Source organism: Barbus barbus, assembly GCF_936440315.1.
Source record: "Barbus barbus genome assembly, chromosome: 20".
NCBI lineage: Eukaryota > Metazoa > Chordata > Actinopteri > Cypriniformes > Cyprinidae > Barbus > Barbus barbus.
In genome coordinates, this window is record NC_136748.1 from 21,657,509 (window position 1) to 21,675,944 (window position 18,436).

An 18,436-nucleotide genomic window follows, 5' to 3' on the forward strand; every position below is an offset into this window, starting at 1 on the left:
CTAATGGTGCTCATTATAATCAATGTTGAAACTGTTTCCTGCTGCTTAATGTTTTTGTGAAAACTGTGACATTCTTTGATGCATAGAAAGTTCAGAAGAACAGCATTTAATTGAATGGTGACATTCTAAATGTTTTACTGACACGTTTGATCATTTAAATGCATCCTTATTAAATTAATTTTTTTTTTTTTTCAAAACTTACCTCATGCATTTGAATGGTATTGTATTGTACCATGATTTCCAGAAAAAAATTATTAAGCAGAACAACTGAAATAATAAGAACTATTTCTTGCACACCATATGAGCATATTAGGATGATTTCTGAAGGATCATGCGAGTATGAATTATGAAGTAATGGCTGCTGAAAATTCAGCTTTGCCATCACAGGAATTACATTTGACCTTCTTATTACATTTTAAAATATATGAAAATAGAAAACAAATTATTATACAATTGTACAGTTTTTACTATGTTTTTGATCAAATAAATGCAGCCTTGGGGATCAAAACTTATTTAAAATCATTAAAAATCACAATTATTCCAATAGTGTATTCTGGAGGTGTATTAAAGAATATTTTCCACAGAAAAAAATAATAGTATACAGGTTTGGTTTGATTAGGGTACATGATGATAAACTATTTGTATTGTATAAAAATATATATGCATTTTGTTATTTGACTTTCATTCAGAAGTGTCTGCGTGTGACACTCTGACCTGTCATGGCCAGCTCATGTAGAGCACTTCACTGTCCCGCATTACCCTGGCAACCCACTAAAATAAGGACCTGACAAAGAGGGAGGGTAAGAGTAGAATGGAAGGGAAAAAACAAAAAAGCAGTTGTTTTATACACAGTGACATGCAGAGAACGATTTAACAACCACAAGGATGTAAATTCTACATTCATTCCAGTTCTTTTTGGTACATTTTGGATGTATTGGAGCAGAGGAATGCTGTAAGCAGTGTGTATTTTGCATAGTGTTGTTTGAGTGTGTGTATCAGGATGGTTGCATTCTCTCTCTTACCTTTTGGCCCATAGAAGAGAGAGAGAGAGAGAGAGCTTCGGTTCCGAATGACTCCCATCCAAAACCATGGGCATTGTGGTGTCCAGGTGAGTACATCTGATAACATTTTTATTATTTTATTTCTGATAGTATTATTTGCTCACAAAGTAACAAAGCAAACACTGACAAATAATTGTGAAAATATCTCATAATAAATGTAAATACTTCACCTGATGTGCCTCTAAAGTGCATCACTTGTCCTCTGGTGGTTGATAGGATCTGTGTGTAACTGCTGATTACATTAGCTAGAATGTAGTGTTTACACACCAATTGCTAGAATTTTCTCACCTCCCCCCTTCTCCCTCTCCTCACAGAGCTGAAAAATGTGGTTTGGTTCGCTCCACTGGCTCAAGGGGCTCTCTGCAGGTTCAGAACAGCGTCCCCTGTAGGGAGAGTAATGGAACAGTCAAAGTCTCTCAAATTAACGTCATTGAATCGTCTCGGAACAACACTGAAGGTAATAATAATGAATAAAGACGCTGCATATTTAATCACTGCTTGTGTGTATATCAATGAGATACATTTTTTTAATAAAAGACTGGTTGAAATATCAAACATGGGCTTATATAATATATTGTAAATAAAAATAATTTTCTGAAAATAAATACAAGTTTTTAATTGTACATTGATTGGCTGTAGACACTGTCTGTGATAAATGTTAAATAATTTTGTGCATGTGTTTCCTTGTGTTTTTGTGTGAAAGAGCTTCTGATTCCTGCACTTCCAGAAAAAGCAAATATAGAAAGAGGTTATGTGACCCCACAGCAGGTATACAACCTCCTGAATGCTGAAGCAGGCCAACCTTCACTGCATGATCCCTATTATATACTGATACTGGACTGCCGCTCTGCAGAGAGGTAACAGTGATACACATAAATACATATGTATATATATATATAGGATATATATATATATATATATAGATATGTACATTCAGTGAAAGGATCATGAATGGTTCTGGCTTTTAAGTTTAATGGTAACTAACTTGTTTGTGTGTGTGTGTGTGTGTGTGTGTGTGTGTTTATATACATGAGCAGATATAAGCAGAGTCACCTGGTCACAGCCCGTGCCAGTGTGACGGTGATGCATCCAGAACTGGGCTGTTTGATAAGCTGTGTTCAGCTGCAGGAGTTTTCTATAATACTGCTATATGCTGAAGAAGGCCAAAGTCCAGGTTTGACATTTTTATAATATAAATAAATAAAACCTAATTAAACTGATTAAAATTATTAATAATAATATAGCTCAATAATACATTTTATGAATGTGAAACATTCATAAACATGAAAATATGTATTATTAATGATTATACTTTATATTATGTTGAATAAATGGCAATAAGTTTAATAATGATATAAAAAAGTTATTGTTATTATTTAAAAGGTTATACATTATATTCATAATAATACCTTAATATTAACTGATAAATGCTTAAAGTATAACATAACCTCATAATTTATTAAAATGTTTTATTAAGCTATATTATTATTATTTTAAATGTGTTATATAAATTATGTGACATTATACCTTTATAAATGAATATAAAAAGTATTATTTATAAATACAGTTATATTACGTTGAATAAATGACAAGTTTAATAGGTAATATTTGTTCTCTGCACTTGATAGACATTTTACTAACTATAAGTAACTTTGCGAGCATGTCAACTATCAGTCAGTAATAATAATGATATTAATAATAATAACTTAAACAACAAGTTATGGTTATTTTTTTAAATATTGTATATTATATTTATAAATACTGTTATAATGGATAAATATCTATAAATATATATGATAATGATAAATATATATATAACATAACCTTATGATTTATAAAATGTATTATTATTATTATTATGTTAATTGAGCAATTTTATTATACTTTAATAATAACAACAACAATAACTTTGTGTAAAACAATGAAAATAATATATTAAAATAATGTATAATATTAAAAATAATGTAAAAAAAAAAATACAATAAAGTACAAATATTATGATAAATATATTAAAATAATAATGTATAAATATGGATGTATATGTGGCTTTGTGCTCTAGTTGGCAGTCAGGAGGCACGCGCTGACTCTCCTATTCTCCAGCACTGTTTCTTCCAGCTGAGTGCTTTGGGAATGGACCCTGTAATCCTCCAGGGGGGCTATTCTGCTTTTCACTCACTCTATCCCTTTCTGTGCACCCCTCGCATGGTCCTACTGGAGTCAGAGCGTCGCTCCCTCACCATATATCCCTCTGAAATCCTGGAGGGGGCGTTGTACCAGGGCTCTGCCTCGCAGGCACATGACTACCGTATCATCAAAAACCTCCACATCACACATGTGGTCAATGCCACAGCTGAAATCTCGGATGCCTTTCCTAGTGTTTTACGTTATCTTCGGCTACGGCTTAGTGATGACGCACAGCAGGATCTTCGGCAGGCCCTTCCAGAAGCTTCTCGGTTCATTGCTGACGCTTTGCGGGGGGCACCGGGGGTACCAGGCGGCCGGGTGTTGGTGCACTGCAGCCTTGGACGGAGTCGTAGCTCGGTGCTGACGTTGGGATTCCTGATGGAGCATCGCCGTTGGTCTTTGCTACATGCTTTTCGTTGGCTGAAGGAAAGACGAGCTTGCGCTGCCCCGAATGCTGGGTTTCTTCGGCAACTCTCTGACTACGAGGAACTGCTGTTTGGTCAACGGCTCACCTCACTGGATGACATCCGTCTCTGAGAAATACTGAAGGAAAATACAGTGACATGAAATGAAGGAATAGACTTGTATAGTTAGTTGGTTGTGTTGATCTTGGTTAATAATAAGAATTTGACAGACTGAAGAAAAACTTTGTTCGTCATATGATGACTTAAACAAAAACATCCATTAATGGAAGTTTGTGGATGGCCTTATCCACAAAAAAGAAAAATAGAATGTATTAGGGAATATTAGTGAATACATTTAATACATCATAAGCCGAAGAAAGACAAATATCATGCTAATATTTCATATGTGCTCAAAACTAGTAAAATTAACATTCAGGTAGGATGGAGGGGGGGTGGGGGGTGGGGGTCAGAAAAGTAATAGTTTTTGATGTGATTTCACTGTTTAAACAGGTACAAACCAGTGAATGGTAATTACAACATTTTTTTCTTTTCTTTTTTTTTTTTTAATCTTTGCTTTTTATTTTTTATTTTAGGACGTGGTGGCCTGAGGGATTAAATGTGAAAAATGTATTTGTGTCTAGTTTAGGTTTAGTTTGTAATAATATAAATGTTTTGTTTTTTAGATTCTTCTAATATAGGAGAGAGATCTATTGACCAAAAAAGGCAATAAAGTCAGTAAAAAACAAGTTTGAATCAGTAAATACAAACGGCACAGAACATACACAGCTGCAGACTGCAGTGTTTGACCTTTTTCTGCCCTTAATGATTTACTCTGAGGACTGGGATGAAGAAAAAGTTTGAAATCAGTCTTACGGGAATGTGCCAAATTCATTTTAGTAGTAGAGTCACATGTTTGGCTAGCGTTGTAATGACAGGAGTATTACAAGAAATCATAATTGATTTTAAATAATACTAATAAAAAAAAACTAAAGACAACTCTCAAAGGATTGTGCTAAAAAAATGTTTCTTTTTATTTTGTAATTGAGCGTTTCAAATAATACTGAATGTTTTTAAATTATTTTGAAATGCTCAATATTTTTATAACACAAATGCATGCCATTGTGTCTCTATTGTGCTACGGTTTCACAAACATTCTACAGGCTATGTGACAAATGTTTGCCCCTTTTATAGCTCAGTGTTAATTTAGAAAGTAAAGGTTGCATTCAGAGTTGAAACCAGCAGGAGTAACTTCAAAGATAAATATCAGCTTTATTTCAACCCCAAAAGTCTCAGAAAGTTATTATAAATCAAAATGAGAGGAAGCAATAGAGAATTTTGAGTGTTAGAGTGCAGAGTGTTAGAGGAGAAAGAAACTTCTACTGTTTTTTCTTTTTTTTTTTACAGGAAGTAAAAAAAAAAAAAAACAGAGACTTCCCTTTTCAGTGAATATTCATTATGCAACAGCCAGCTATGAAGTATAAGATAACATGAGTTCAGTTCAGCCTTGATTGACACATGATGGCATGGTTTTTAAGGAATAGTTTACCCCAAAATGACAATTTTCTGAAAATGTATTCACCAAGAACCAAGATGTAGATGAGTTTATTTCTTCATCAGTACAGATTTGGAGAAAGCATTACATCACATGCTTACATGATCCTCTGCAGTGAATGGGTGCTGTCAGAATGAGAGATAAAAACACAATAATTCGCAAGTAATGTAAGTAATCCTATCTATAATATTGATTTTGGGTGAACTTTTTTCTTTAATGGATTATGCAAACAATAAAACTATGTTGGATGTTTTAATTAGACACAATGTGAGTATAAACCGCTAAATATGTATGCAAACTCTGTAGAACAAATTCACACCCACAGCTGTATCAAGTACCACATCATAAGGATGAGCCCAATGGAATGGGATGTGGGAACTGTACTATGCGCATGCGCAGTTCGAAATTCCACCTGGTTCCATGAGTTTGGGAGAGTGTGTGAGACTGCACGTAGCGCAGCGGAATTCCCGCCGCCAGATGGCGAGGAGAAGAGCGGTGCAGGCTGCAGCCTCTCGGATAAAGCCCAGCTGCACACCAGAAGCATCGTAAACACAGAAGAGTTCTCCATCCATGCTGAGCTCCTCATCAGCATCACTGAGATTCGCTGCGCGGTGACGGCCTGAAAGGTACGAGGATATTTACTTTCCAACCTCTCTCAGGAAGTTTAGTTTGTTTTATTTTGGTTAATTGGTAAAATATTTATTATTGCAATTACTTTTTTTTCATCGGTAGAGCATGATATATACCTTCCCTGGATATCTAAAAGAGTTGAAACAATTTTGGTTGAGAAAATGAGGTGCACGTGCACGAGTTTATCTTGCACTCAGTCTTCAGTGTACACATTAATATAGCCACAATTATAAATCCGAGCGTGCAATGACTCAATCTTTAGGAAAACTAAATTTCAAGCTCATTAAGTGACTAGATGTCAGACTTCGGATCTAATTTTTCATATAGGCTATGATAAACTTTTTAACTTTTTTTTTATTTTTGTTATTATGAAGAATATGTAGGCTATGTGGTCTAAAGCAAATTTGGATTAGGCAAACGAACTTTAGGCTATATTATTTGCAGCATTATATTTTGAGAAATAGCCTAATGTTGCAAAAATGCAACATTGTTACACTGTTTCTTGTAACAAAACGACATGGCATTCTGTCGAGCACGCGGAACTCTTAGCGCGTGATCTATTGATTGATGCACTGCTGCAGTGAGTAGAGTATTCCCTGTTTAATAAAAACGATAGAGTCTCATTTGTCCTGCAGCACAGATTTCCCTTTCCTTTGGCATCTGTTATCTGTGAACTTCTAGAAGAGTTTACATTCCGGTCAACTCATCTCGAGTTTTGGAGGGGGGCGGGGCGGGCCGAAGACGTGGCAGTTCCGTGGCTCTGCACCCAATGAACTGCGGTCGGCTTCCATGCTGGACCCTCACGAGCTCACGCACTCCACTAGGGTCTTTCCTCTAATTATGCAGTACCTTTTCAACTGCTGTATGTAATTTATAAGAAATTAATATGCCACTGCTGTAACCTAAGTAAATATTTCTATAAGTGGATACTAGACAAATATGGGCAAAACTGTTTAACAGGGAGTCTAAAAGGATGGGAATGAGAAACTAAAGTTAGCCATTGCTTGAGGACTGACAGTTAGTATCAACTCAGTTGAATATGATGATATTGATTATGATAATTCATCAAACACATTGCTAATACTTACTGACATTTGTGGTGTCGTTTCAACCTGGTTTTTGGTTAAAATTATATTAGGCTACATATAATTAACAGTATAGTGATACTGTTAATGGCATAGAAGTGATATTAGGGGACACGTTAGAGGAAAATTAATTATCAACAATATTCTCAAAAAATAAATAGAATTTTGACTAGATGAAATAAAAAAATCAGTTGCAATTTCATAGTGAAAATCAAGGTTTTTCTTTAGATAAGGTTTCTGTTTTAGATTTAGGTTTATGTATGTGTTTATGTGTTTAGAAGAGATTTTTCTGGGAATTGGTTCCGACTCCATTTCTCTTGATGTCTTTGAAGAGTAAAGAAAGTTGAGGATGTTCTAATACTAGGTGTTAACATTGAAATTCAATTATTTGATTAAAGATTTCAGTTTCTACACTGTAAAAAAAAAAAAAAAAGTTGAGCCAACTTAAAATTTTAAGGCAACCAGCTTCAGCAGATTTTTGAATTCTCTCAACTTATTTTTGCAGGAGATTCTCATCTTTTTGTTGTATAAACTTAAAACAACAAGTTGAGAAAACTCAAAAAATCTGCTGCAGCTGGATGCCTTTAAATTTTAAGTTGGCTTTATTTTATTTTTTTACAGTGTACTTAGATCTTTATGATAAAGCCAGTTCTCTGAAGCATGCGAAGTTCACGTGTTACGTTGTATTCTTCATGAAGACCTTATACCATTCATCTTACACATAGTCATGTGGCATTAAGAGTAGTTCATACAAGTTGCCTGCTCATTCAGTCAAGTTCCTCCTGCGGAGCACATGCGCAAGCACATGCGCAAGTCCTGTGAGTTTTTGATTTTTGGCCTTTAAGGGCATTACTTTTGCATATGCATATTGCTTTTTGCATACCATGTTACATCTGCAAAATATTAAACTCAGATATGCATTTAAGATGCAACAGTTGTAACTAATAATACAAGGGATACTTATGATTGTGTGTGTAACAGCTTTGTGTGGACCTCTCAGTGTGTGTCAGTAAATTTGCCCGGATATTGTCAGGTCTAATGAGGGTTTCTCTTTGCCCCGGGGCTTCCCCTTGGCTGCCATAGTTGTCCATTTCAACAAACAGATGTGACATGTTGTTTATATACGCTGACTCTGGCTTAAGCAGACAAAAGTGGTCTTCCCACAGGCCTGGTGTGATGCTCTTTGTTTGCCCTCTGGATTCCACCTTTGTGCCAAAATTCTGATCCAGCAGTGACCACTCTGTAGCCATGTGTATCCAAATGGGTGTGCACTGGGGGTTACTGCATCCAAAACCAAATTTTTCAATGTATTTTCAGTGTGTTAGTTGGTTTAGTAATGCATTTTCCTTGCTCACCTCAAAAGGCAGAAACAATTAATTATTAGGAAATCATCAGGAATATGTTATGCATTGCATTGTGTTAAATGTATGACCGTCTCTGTTTCTTTCAGGATGGGTTTGTGTTGGTTCCTATTGAGTTTCCTCTTCCATTCTCTGTATGCCCACAATGACTTCTTCACTTCTATAGGTGAGTTGATCTTCCATTGTTTTGTTCTGTATCCATTCCTTAGGCTATACATCCTGCCAAACATATGAAACTTGCAGGAAGTGCTTGTGATTCAAGGGTCATTCAGAAGTAGCAGCTATTTTTTATTTTTTTGCAAGATATATTAAGCAAATTTCAGAAAAACTGTTAACATCTTAAATTTGTTAACACAAATTGGTTAAATTTGTCATTGAAGCTTTGTACAGTATTTAGTCTTCTGACAACCTTTGTTTAGTAGATTAGAGGAAGTCTGAGGTGTTTCAGAATTGTGATGTTTCACTTTTTGACTTGTAGGACAGATGACAGACCTACTGTACACAGAGAAGGACCTGGTGATATCACTGAAAGAATACATCAGACAAGAGGAGAACAGACTAGAGCAGGTCAAAGAGTGAGTAAACGACACACATGTTCAACATGTCTGCCTGCTTGGGGAGCTGTGTTTGTCCTTTGCTTCACAAATAACTAAACAGCAGGTGAATATTCTGCTTTTCCTGCATCAGATGGGCAGACAAACTGGACTCACTGACAAACACAGCTACGCAGGACCCTGAGGGATTCCTGGGGCACCCGGTCAATGCCTTCAAGCTGGTGAAAAGACTCAACAGTGAGTGGGGTGATCTGGAGAGCCTGGTGCTGAAAGACACCACCAACGGTTAGTGGCATTCAAAGTCTGACATAGTAATTAGTGATGGGCAGAATGACATATACATCTCTTTAAAAAGATATTTATTTATATATAACATATATTTATATAGTTATTTATATATATAGTATATTTATATGTACTGATGTCTGACTTATTGTTAATTTGCTAAAGAATGACTATTTCATTTGTTTTGTATCCATACATTTTCCCTTTCCACATAACTAGGAAATATCTATAACAATTTAGGTTGAATTTTAGCAGAAATAACTGTGTTCTATGATATTCACTACCCTTTAAATGTTTGTAGTTGGTACGATTTTCGTTTAATGTTTTGCAAGAAGTACAAGGAAAACAGTAATATTGTGCAATATTATTGCAAATTAAAATAGTTATGGAAAAGCTGAATTTTCAGCAGCCATTACTCCAGTCTTCATCAACATTGTTCAGATTTGTAATAATTGATGCAAGTGATTATACAGTGATAATGACTGATATTTCATTTTAATACGCTGATCCAGAGCTTCAGAAAAAATTCTTATCATTGTTGAAAACAGTTGTGCTGCTTAATATTTTTGTGGAAACTATTATTAGTTTTTAATTAAGATTATTTGATTTAATAGAAATTTTAAAAGAACAGCATTTATTTGAAATATAAATGTTTTATAACATTATAAATGTCTTTACTGTCTCTTTTGATCAATTTAATGTCCTGAATTTCTGCCAAAAAAATCTTATTGACCCCAAAACTTTGAATATTAGTGTACTGTACAGTGATATATGATTTTAGTTATACAGCCCACTGCTAATAGTAATTGCATTATTTGCTTAAATGTCTCTGTGTTATACACCTTTTAATCTGTTGTAATCTTGAAATCGTCAAGTTCAAGCCTCTCTTCTCTGTTTGTTCTGTTTTGTAGGGTTCATCTCTAATCTAACCGTGCAGAGACAGTTTTTCCCAACAGACGAGGACCAGACAGGAGCAGCCAAAGCTTTGCTTAGATTACAGGATACATACCAGCTGTCTGCCAACACCATCTCTAATGGAGACTTGCCTGGTGAGCAATTGTACATTTCTGTGTTTTTGCATTTCAGACTGTGCATATTTTCATCAAGTGCATTGCGTTACCACGGTCTGCATGAACCCTATGAGAAGCATCATGCTGCATATTTCTTTGAAGATTCTTTGTCAGGTTCCCATAAGATAGACAGATAGATAAAACCAGTGCCATTTAAAAAATAATAATAATTAAAACACCAGTTAAGATCCGTCTTGTTGTTTACACCTCACCTGCAAGTAATGTGTGTTTCAAATATGTCTCCACAGTTGGTTATTTAGGAAACTAACCCTTGTTGTAGCGTTATGGTTGTCCTATGGGACAGCAAAATAGATATCTTAAAAATAACATCATAATCATATTAGTTTCATGATACCTAGAACAACGCAAGTAACTATATGACTTTTAATTTTATAGAGACCATTTGTTTTTGTGTCTTTTCACTGGTGTGACCTCAGGTGTTGTGCACAAGAGCCGGATGACAGTGGCAGACTGCTTTGAGCTGGGGAAGATAGCTTACTCTGAGGCAGATTACTATCACACAGAGCTCTGGATGGCTCAGGCCCTCACACAGCTGGATGAAGGCGAGGAATCCACCATAGAAAAGGTCACAGTCATGGACTACCTCAGTTATGCCATCTACCAGCAGGGGGAACTAGAGCGAGCCCTGGAGCTCACCAAGAGGATGCTGAAACTGGGTAAAATCTAACTAATCATTTAATAACATGTATTATTGTTTTTATTAGATTTTTTGTTTTTATTAAGATTTTAGTTTTTATAGTTTTATGTTCTTTTGTAATTTTTTTACATTATTTTTTATTTCCGTTTTTTTGTACCTAAACTTCTTTATTTCAGTTAGTTGCCAAGGCAGCATTCTTTTAAGTTTTTTTATTTAATATTTCCATTTAATATTTATATATATATATATATATATATATATATATATATATATATATATATATATATATATATATATATATATATATATTTTTTTTTTTTTTTTTTTTTTCATATTTATTTAATGAAAATGATTTTTTTATAGTTAACAATAACAGCACTGGTCAAATGTAGTCTTCAGAAAATCTTAAAATGAATATTAATGTTTCATATTATACATTATTGTAATGCTGTGATGTCTATAGCATTTAAAATGTAGCATTTTAAACTAATTTAAAATTTGTTTTATGTTTTGTTTAGTTTAATAATTCTAGGGAACAGACAGCACTTTAGTATATATCTCTTTGAATTTTAGTTTATTTTGAGTAGATAGGACCTGTTCCTGTGGTGTTGATGACAGTTGAGTGAACTAACTTGCCTTAAAGGAACTTTAATTATAATGAATGAATGATTGGAATGACAAATATGGGTTAGTAAGGACAATGGTAGAAACAATGAACTTACACAACATGGAAATGATGACTGATGCCACTAAAAAATGTTTTTCCTAACTTGTGTGTGAATCTCAGACCCGAATCATCAGAGGGCCAATGGGAACCTAAAGTACTTTGAGTTCCAGCTGGAGAAGCAGAGAGAGGTAGAAGCCGAGAAGAAGGAACAGGAAAAGAAAGTGCTGGACAAACGTGACGCTCAGAGGAAACGCTCCAAAGACCCTCTTCCAGAGAGGAAGAAATATGAAATGCTGTGCCGAGGAGAGGGAATCAAACTGGTGAGCAGAACATTTTAAACATTTATTCTATTTTATTTATTTTTTGTACATGTTTTATATTTTCTCTCAAATTCTTTTGCTTGCTTTATTTGCAGACACCCCGCAGACAGAGCCGACTGTTTTGCCGTTACTTTAACAACAACCGTAACCCGCTGTTGCTTTTGGCTCCGGTGAAGCAGGAAGATGAATGGGACCACCCACGTATTGTCCGTTATCATGACATCATCTCTGACAGTGAGATCAAGACTGTAAAGGAGTTGGCAAAACCCAGAGTGAGTTGTGCTTCGTGAAGTAATGCTGTGGTTTGCAGACCACCACTTTTTAAATAAAAATTTTAACTTCAAATAATGACATTTTCAATCAATTATAAATATATATTTTATTACTCGTTTGATCATAACTTTTTCAGACTGTGTCATATATATATGTGAACCACAACAGGGTAAAATCCTTTTTAGGGTTTAGGTTTTTTGTAAATATGAGTGAGGGTTGGAAGTGGTGTGCAGGAGCCTGTGTGTAATTCTTATCTGGCTCCTCAGCTCCGTAGGGCTACTATATCCAATCCCATCACGGGCGTGCTTGAGACCGCCCCCTACAGGATCAGTAAGAGGTAAGGCAATCAGTGTGTGAGTCTAGAACGCCGGCAACAAAACAAACCATCGTGCCCTATCCGACCCATAGAATCTGAGAACTCCTTAGCAGAAACCATGCAAAACATAGTAAATCCTAAATCACAATTGTTCAGTTAATTGCTATTGAAATTTGCATTAGATAACTAAAAAAAATGTTTAAAGGAACACTCCACTTTTTTTGAAAATAGGCTCATTTTACAACTCCCCTTGAGTTAAACAGTTGAGTTTTACCGTTTTTGAATCCATTCAGCCGATCTCCGGGTCTGGCGGTAGCACTTTTAGCTTAGCTTTTAGAGATTAGCATCTCGCTCAAAAATGACCAAAGAGTTTCGACAATTTTCCTATTTAAAGCTTGACTCTTCTGTAGTTACATTGTGTATTAAGACCAACGGAAAATGAAAAGTTGTGATTTTCTAGACTGATATGGCTAGGAACTATACTCTCATTCCGGCGTAATAATCAAAGAACTTTGCTGCCGTACCATGGATGCAGCAGGCGCAATGACATTACGCAGCGCCTGAAAGTAGTCCAGCTAGGTAATATCATTATCAATTGTCAAGCTTTAAATAGGAAAATTATCGAAACTCTTTGGTCATTTTTGAGAGAGATGCTAATGGTCTAATCCGATTCAATGATCTATGCTAAGCTAAGCTAAAAGTGCTACCGCCAGACCCGGAGATCAGCTGAATGGATTCAAAAACGGTAAAACTCAACTGTTTAACTCAAGGGGAGTTGTAAATGAGCCTATTTTCAAAAAAGTGGGATGTTCCCTTAAAATAAAAATTATTTAATTTATATTTTCTTTTCTTTAAAAAAGTATTGTTTAACAGCATACTGAAATCTAGAATCTCAAATTTCATATCATGTTGACAGGAACTAGCTGTAACTTTAACTAACACTCACTAGATATTGCTTTCATGCTGAGGAGTTGTCTTTTGTCATATGGTGCTTATTAAAAGAAATAAAGAGTAAGAAATGCTCTACTTTGTTACTTTTTCTTGAAGTAGTCATCATGTGGTCAGTGCACAGAGCTTGAACTGGGAAAGAGTGATTTGAAATTAGTAATTCATATATCAATTTATGACTTGAGGGATCAAAATTATTTAAACTTTTCGCTGCTGGTGTACAGTTCAGTCCCTGTTCTTTACTTGGCTTCAGTTCAGAAAATGACACTAAAGTGACCCCTCTCTTTCTCTTTCCTTTTCTCTTGTCTTCATTCTTTTTATTTGCTCTTTCTTTGTCCATGTTTTTGTATGTTCTTGCTCCTCTTCCAACCTTTGCTCTCTCTCTCTCTCCTCTTTGCTTTGTGTAATGGTGAATAGCTAAAGCGAGCCACTGTGCACGATCCCAATACGGGAAAACTGACCACTGCCCATTACAGAGTCTCCAAAAGGTAAGGGGTCAAAGGTCAAAACATATTCCTATCCAAAATTATCATCATCTCTAGAGAGCCCCCTTTGAAATGTAGATTCACAGTGTGTTCTGATACTGGATTAAGCCAAGAAATCCAACCTTCAGTTTGCTGTAAATTAGCCGTAGAGGGTTTGGTGACCCACTTTCACAGGCAACAGATGTTGGAGTCTTTCTTCTACTACAGTCCCCTTAATATTTTCACTATCTGAAATATTTGGAATTGTTAAATAAATAATTGTGCACACACACATACAGCACAGTGCCTTGATTTTCCGCATGACAGGCTGTTTGAGTCTGTGGACTAAAATATATATTTTTTTAATAGAGCTATACATAGTTCTGTTGTCTCACTCACATTTCCACCCACACCAGAGTGGTTTAACTTATCCTAGTTATTATGAGTGTTTGAGCATACACGTCTCAGCATGGGCAGACTGGGTGGAGTCGCTGGAATACTCGAGGGTCCCTTTCACACCAAAAGCTATGAATGTGTTTAAAACCGGATTATGAGTTTACGACCATTAACGAGGGGATGAATATATTAAAATAACTTATATATACACTACCGTTCAAAAGTCTCAAGAGTCTTTTGAAAAAAAAGTATGTTTATTCAGGTAGGACACATTAAATTAATCAAAAGTAAATACATTTATAATGTATTTTAATATACATTTGTAATTAAACGATTTCTGTTTCAAATAAATTCTTGATCATCAATTCAGCATGTTATAATGATTTCTGATCGATCATGTGACACTGAAGTCTATAGTAATTCAGCTTTGCATCACAGGAATAAATTACATTATAAAATATATTAAAATAGAAAACATGTATTTTAAATAGAAATAATATTTCACAATATATAACTGTTGAAAAACTTAAAAAAAAATCTTACTCACCCCAAACTTTTGAACTGTAATGTGTATGAAATGTAATTAATTAATTTAATCAGTGTTGCAGGTGTCAGTTAGCAACGGCTTTGAGTTTCATGTGAGAAAACGTGGTTAAGATAAATGTTTTCGTTGATTTGCAGTAGCTGAGGGCTCTCTCTCTCTCCCACACACACACACACACACACAATCACACTCATTCATACTCCTGAATGAGTTTAGTGTTGCTAATTTCCTTTACTCTGATATTCAGTGTGAAGAGAGAGTGAACTCATTTTGTTGACTGCTGTCTTCTCTGTTTTTAATCCCTTTTTCCACTCTTCACAGTTTCACTTGTCTAAATAAAATAAAATCATCTTACTCCACATTCGAAATCTTTTCACCATAAACATGATGTGGAAACGTCTGAAAATCATGCATGTCCATGTTGTGGCATATTGTCTGTTTAATATATATATAATGGCATATTAATTGCTTTTTTATTGATTTGTTTCACTTTTTTCAACTTCCACTCTCTTTTCCTCATTCTAGTGCTTGGCTGTCTGAATATGAGCATTCTACGATTGAAAAGATTAACCAGCGTATTGAGGATGTAACAGGTCTGGAAATGGACACAGCAGAAGAGCTGCAGGTAAGAGGGGCTTTCACATGATCAGCCAAATAAGATGCTTTTAGTCTGATGGCACATTCATGTAACAAGAATCCACCCATTGTAATATTGCTTTGTTGAAAAGTTTGTCATAATCAATGTTTTTCATCTAAGGTTGCAAATTATGGAGTTGGTGGTCAGTACGAGCCTCATTTTGACTTTGGAAGAGTGAGTTCCTGTCCTTCTTTCACAGATAAAAAGACACATCAGCACTTTAAATCAACATAGCATTATTATATTGTTTATATACATTACGTTCAAAAGTCTGGTCAGTAAGATTTTTTTTTTTCAAAATTTGTTTTTTTATTCAGCAAGTACACATTAAATTGAATAAAAGTGTCAGTAAATACATTTATAATTTTTTTGAAAAATACTATTATCTTTAACTTTCTTTACATCAAAGTATCCTGAAATGTATCACTGTTTCCACAGAACTGTTTTTATTCAGCTTTGCCATCACAGAAATAAATGACATTTTAAATGGTAATAGAAATAGCTATTTTAAATTGTAATCATCTTTCACAATATTACAGTTTTTGCTGTATTTATTGAATAAATAATGCAGCCTTAGTGAATAAAAGAGCCTTCTTTCAAAAATATAGAAAAATATTTCAGACTCCAAAGTTTTGAACTGTAGTGTAATCATGTATTTCATTTTGTCACACTGCGGGTTTTTTTTCTTACATACAGAAAGATGAACCAGATGCCTTTAAAGAACTGGGAACAGGAAATAGAATTGCCACTTGGCTCTTTTATGTGAGTCTTTCACATGCACACACACACACTATATAACACACTATATGTCAATCTTTACTTTCACCATTTTATGGTCTTCAGCATGATCCATCACATGTTTGATTTCAACTAAATATGCTTGTTAAAATGCCTGCAATAAAATATAAAGTAATTTAGAATTATACACTGTGACTGTACTATCATTACTTTTGATGTGTTACAGATGAGTGACGTGTCAGCAGGGGGCGCTACAGTCTTCCCAGATGTTGGAGCAGCAGTGTGGCCTAAAAAGGTGAAACACCACTAACAAGTAATCATTTTTCATAATCTATAAACTAGTTCATTCATTTTAATATTCACTCTCTTCTTTGGTTACTATTTTTCAGGGTACAGCAGTATTCTGGTATAACCTTTTTGCCAGTGGAGAAGGAGACTACAGCACAAGACATGCTGCCTGTCCAGTATTAGTAGGCAACAAATGGGGTGAGTCTGTAGTAAATATGACATTTATGTATTATTCTCTTAATAATAAGCGAGTATGGAAATGTTTGGCCAACCACATTTGTAACAAACTTTCTCACTTGTTTTATTTTCTCTTTCTACTCTTTTTTTTCTCCAGTATCGAACAAATGGATACATGAACGAGGTCAAGAATTCAGACGGCCCTGTGCAGTGTCCGAGATGGAATGATAACTTCCTTTCTTCTTTTATTTCCTCTTTAGTGTCAGGGTCATGTGTGTCTGTACAAGGAGTGAATGACTATGCATCAGTCTGTGCAGTTTTTCTATTGTTTCTTCTTCCCAGATATTGAAATGTTGTGAGGTTTCTGGGCAGCACATGCTGTGACTGTAAGCACCATGAATATACAGAGATCCAATCAAACAATTTAATTTAGTTATTTATTTAGGATTGATTTTTTAATTCCATGTTTCTTTTGCACTTTCTGTCTTGTCTTAAACTCCAACAGACCTCTATTTTTTTAAAAGTTACTTAAGTCTTTCATTTAAACCACTGAACACTCCATAAACAATGTAATTGTTACAGGGAACATATCAAACTGAAAGACCAACCTTTTAAGACCAAAAGATCCGTTACAAAATATGTTTTACGAATCCCTGAAACACATACAGAAGTACCAAAGAGTATTTTCTTCAATCCTGAGGCCAATGCAAAGAACTTTTAGTTGTATTTGTTCTTTCTTTTCTTTTTCTTTTTTTGTGCTTGTGCATATGGACGTGTGATAGTTTTCTACAGAAATAAATTCTATGCTTTGAGTTTTAGTTGTCTTTTGTTTGCCCCAGTTTATAAAAAATAATGACATAGTGAGCGCTGAGCGCCAAAGGTCAGTTATCAAATAAAAAGGCATTTAGCGTGAGATGGTTTGGATAATTTAAAATACTGTTGACTGGCCACTCTTGAAATTATTCTGAGATTGATTTCTAAGCAATGTACAGTAACGTGGATGTCTGGCTGAATAATGCATCGCCTGTTCTAAATTGTAGCATAACAATTTGAGTTGAAATTTAAATAAAAAATGTGGTATTTTGCCCCTTTGCTTTAATGAGCATCAGTTGAGCTGCATGAACTCCACTAGTTTGTGTAAAACCTCATAATCATGTTCTCCAGTATATTTTGAGAATAATACAAAGACCGTCTTGTGGAGAATCTTTTTGTATAAAAAGCCCGCCTGCGTTCTTTTGCATTTGGTGTGCATATCACCACCTAGTGGACTGTAGTGTAATCAAGATTGATTCTGATTCATCCTCCTATTTTTCTTTTTCACACTCCTTCTCTGGTGATTTGAGCCAGTGGAGAAGTTGAGTCACCCCTTGTTTCTAGGAAACCTTAAACAAAATTGGTGATATGACCACTCATATTTGAAGAGTAATCCACTTTACTCACCCTGTGATGGAGAGAGCCCCATGGAATAATTAGTAACTGCATTATAGTTTAAACTTGCCCTGGGGTAAGTTTTTTGAAACCTGGGAATTCAAAAAAGCCTTGGGGTAAGTTGAGCCAGTGGCTCACCCCTTAGTTGATTGTTGTTGAAAATTGGCCATTGAATTTTTTATGAAACAGTATTTCCCTGCGACATTTATAAGTGGGATGTTAAGTACTATTAGTCCATTTAATTCTTCAATTTTAACTTCTTTTTCATCTTGAACATTTTAAATAATTTAAAAAATACCTTCAAAGTTATGAACTGTATCTTTAAATAAAACTTTTTAGAAGACATCCATCCATTCATTCTATTACCCAAACCACTTTATCTTTATTGGGTTGGGG

General features: G+C 34.9%; 2 protein-coding genes across 3 annotated transcripts; both read left to right on the forward strand.

Annotated features, from left to right (window-relative positions):
- Window positions 1–1,088: 1,088 nt before the first annotated feature.
- On the forward strand, window positions 1,089–3,782 carry LOC306886749 (putative rhodanese domain-containing dual specificity protein phosphatase; the record flags this gene model as incomplete). Its single annotated transcript, XM_079444064.1, has 5 exons — window positions 1,089–1,108; window positions 1,376–1,518; window positions 1,765–1,918; window positions 2,099–2,235; window positions 3,121–3,782. 5 exons carry the CDS (start codon window positions 1,089–1,091, stop codon window positions 3,780–3,782), a joined length of 1,116 nt encoding a protein of 371 aa, XP_079300190.1.
- Window positions 3,783–5,667: 1,885 nt separating this feature from the next.
- LOC306885950 (prolyl 4-hydroxylase subunit alpha-1-like) lies at window positions 5,668–17,697 on the forward strand (the record flags this gene model as incomplete). Of its 2 annotated transcripts, XM_079442777.1 has the most annotated exons (15): window positions 5,668–5,827; window positions 8,367–8,443; window positions 8,756–8,852; window positions 8,965–9,116; window positions 10,028–10,165; window positions 10,624–10,863; window positions 11,632–11,831; window positions 11,927–12,103; window positions 12,371–12,441; window positions 15,298–15,397; window positions 15,530–15,583; window positions 16,106–16,171; window positions 16,374–16,442; window positions 16,537–16,633; window positions 16,770–17,697. In XM_079442777.1, 14 exons carry the CDS (start codon window positions 8,368–8,370, stop codon window positions 16,838–16,840), a joined length of 1,608 nt encoding a protein of 535 aa, XP_079298903.1. In that variant the 3' UTR covers window positions 16,841–17,697. The 2 variants fall into 2 exon arrangements, with proteins under 2 accessions (XP_079298903.1, XP_079298902.1); XM_079442776.1 differs by lacking the exon at window positions 5,668–5,827 and having other exon boundaries at window positions 8,344–8,443.
- Between the last annotated feature and the right edge of the window lie 739 nt (window positions 17,698–18,436).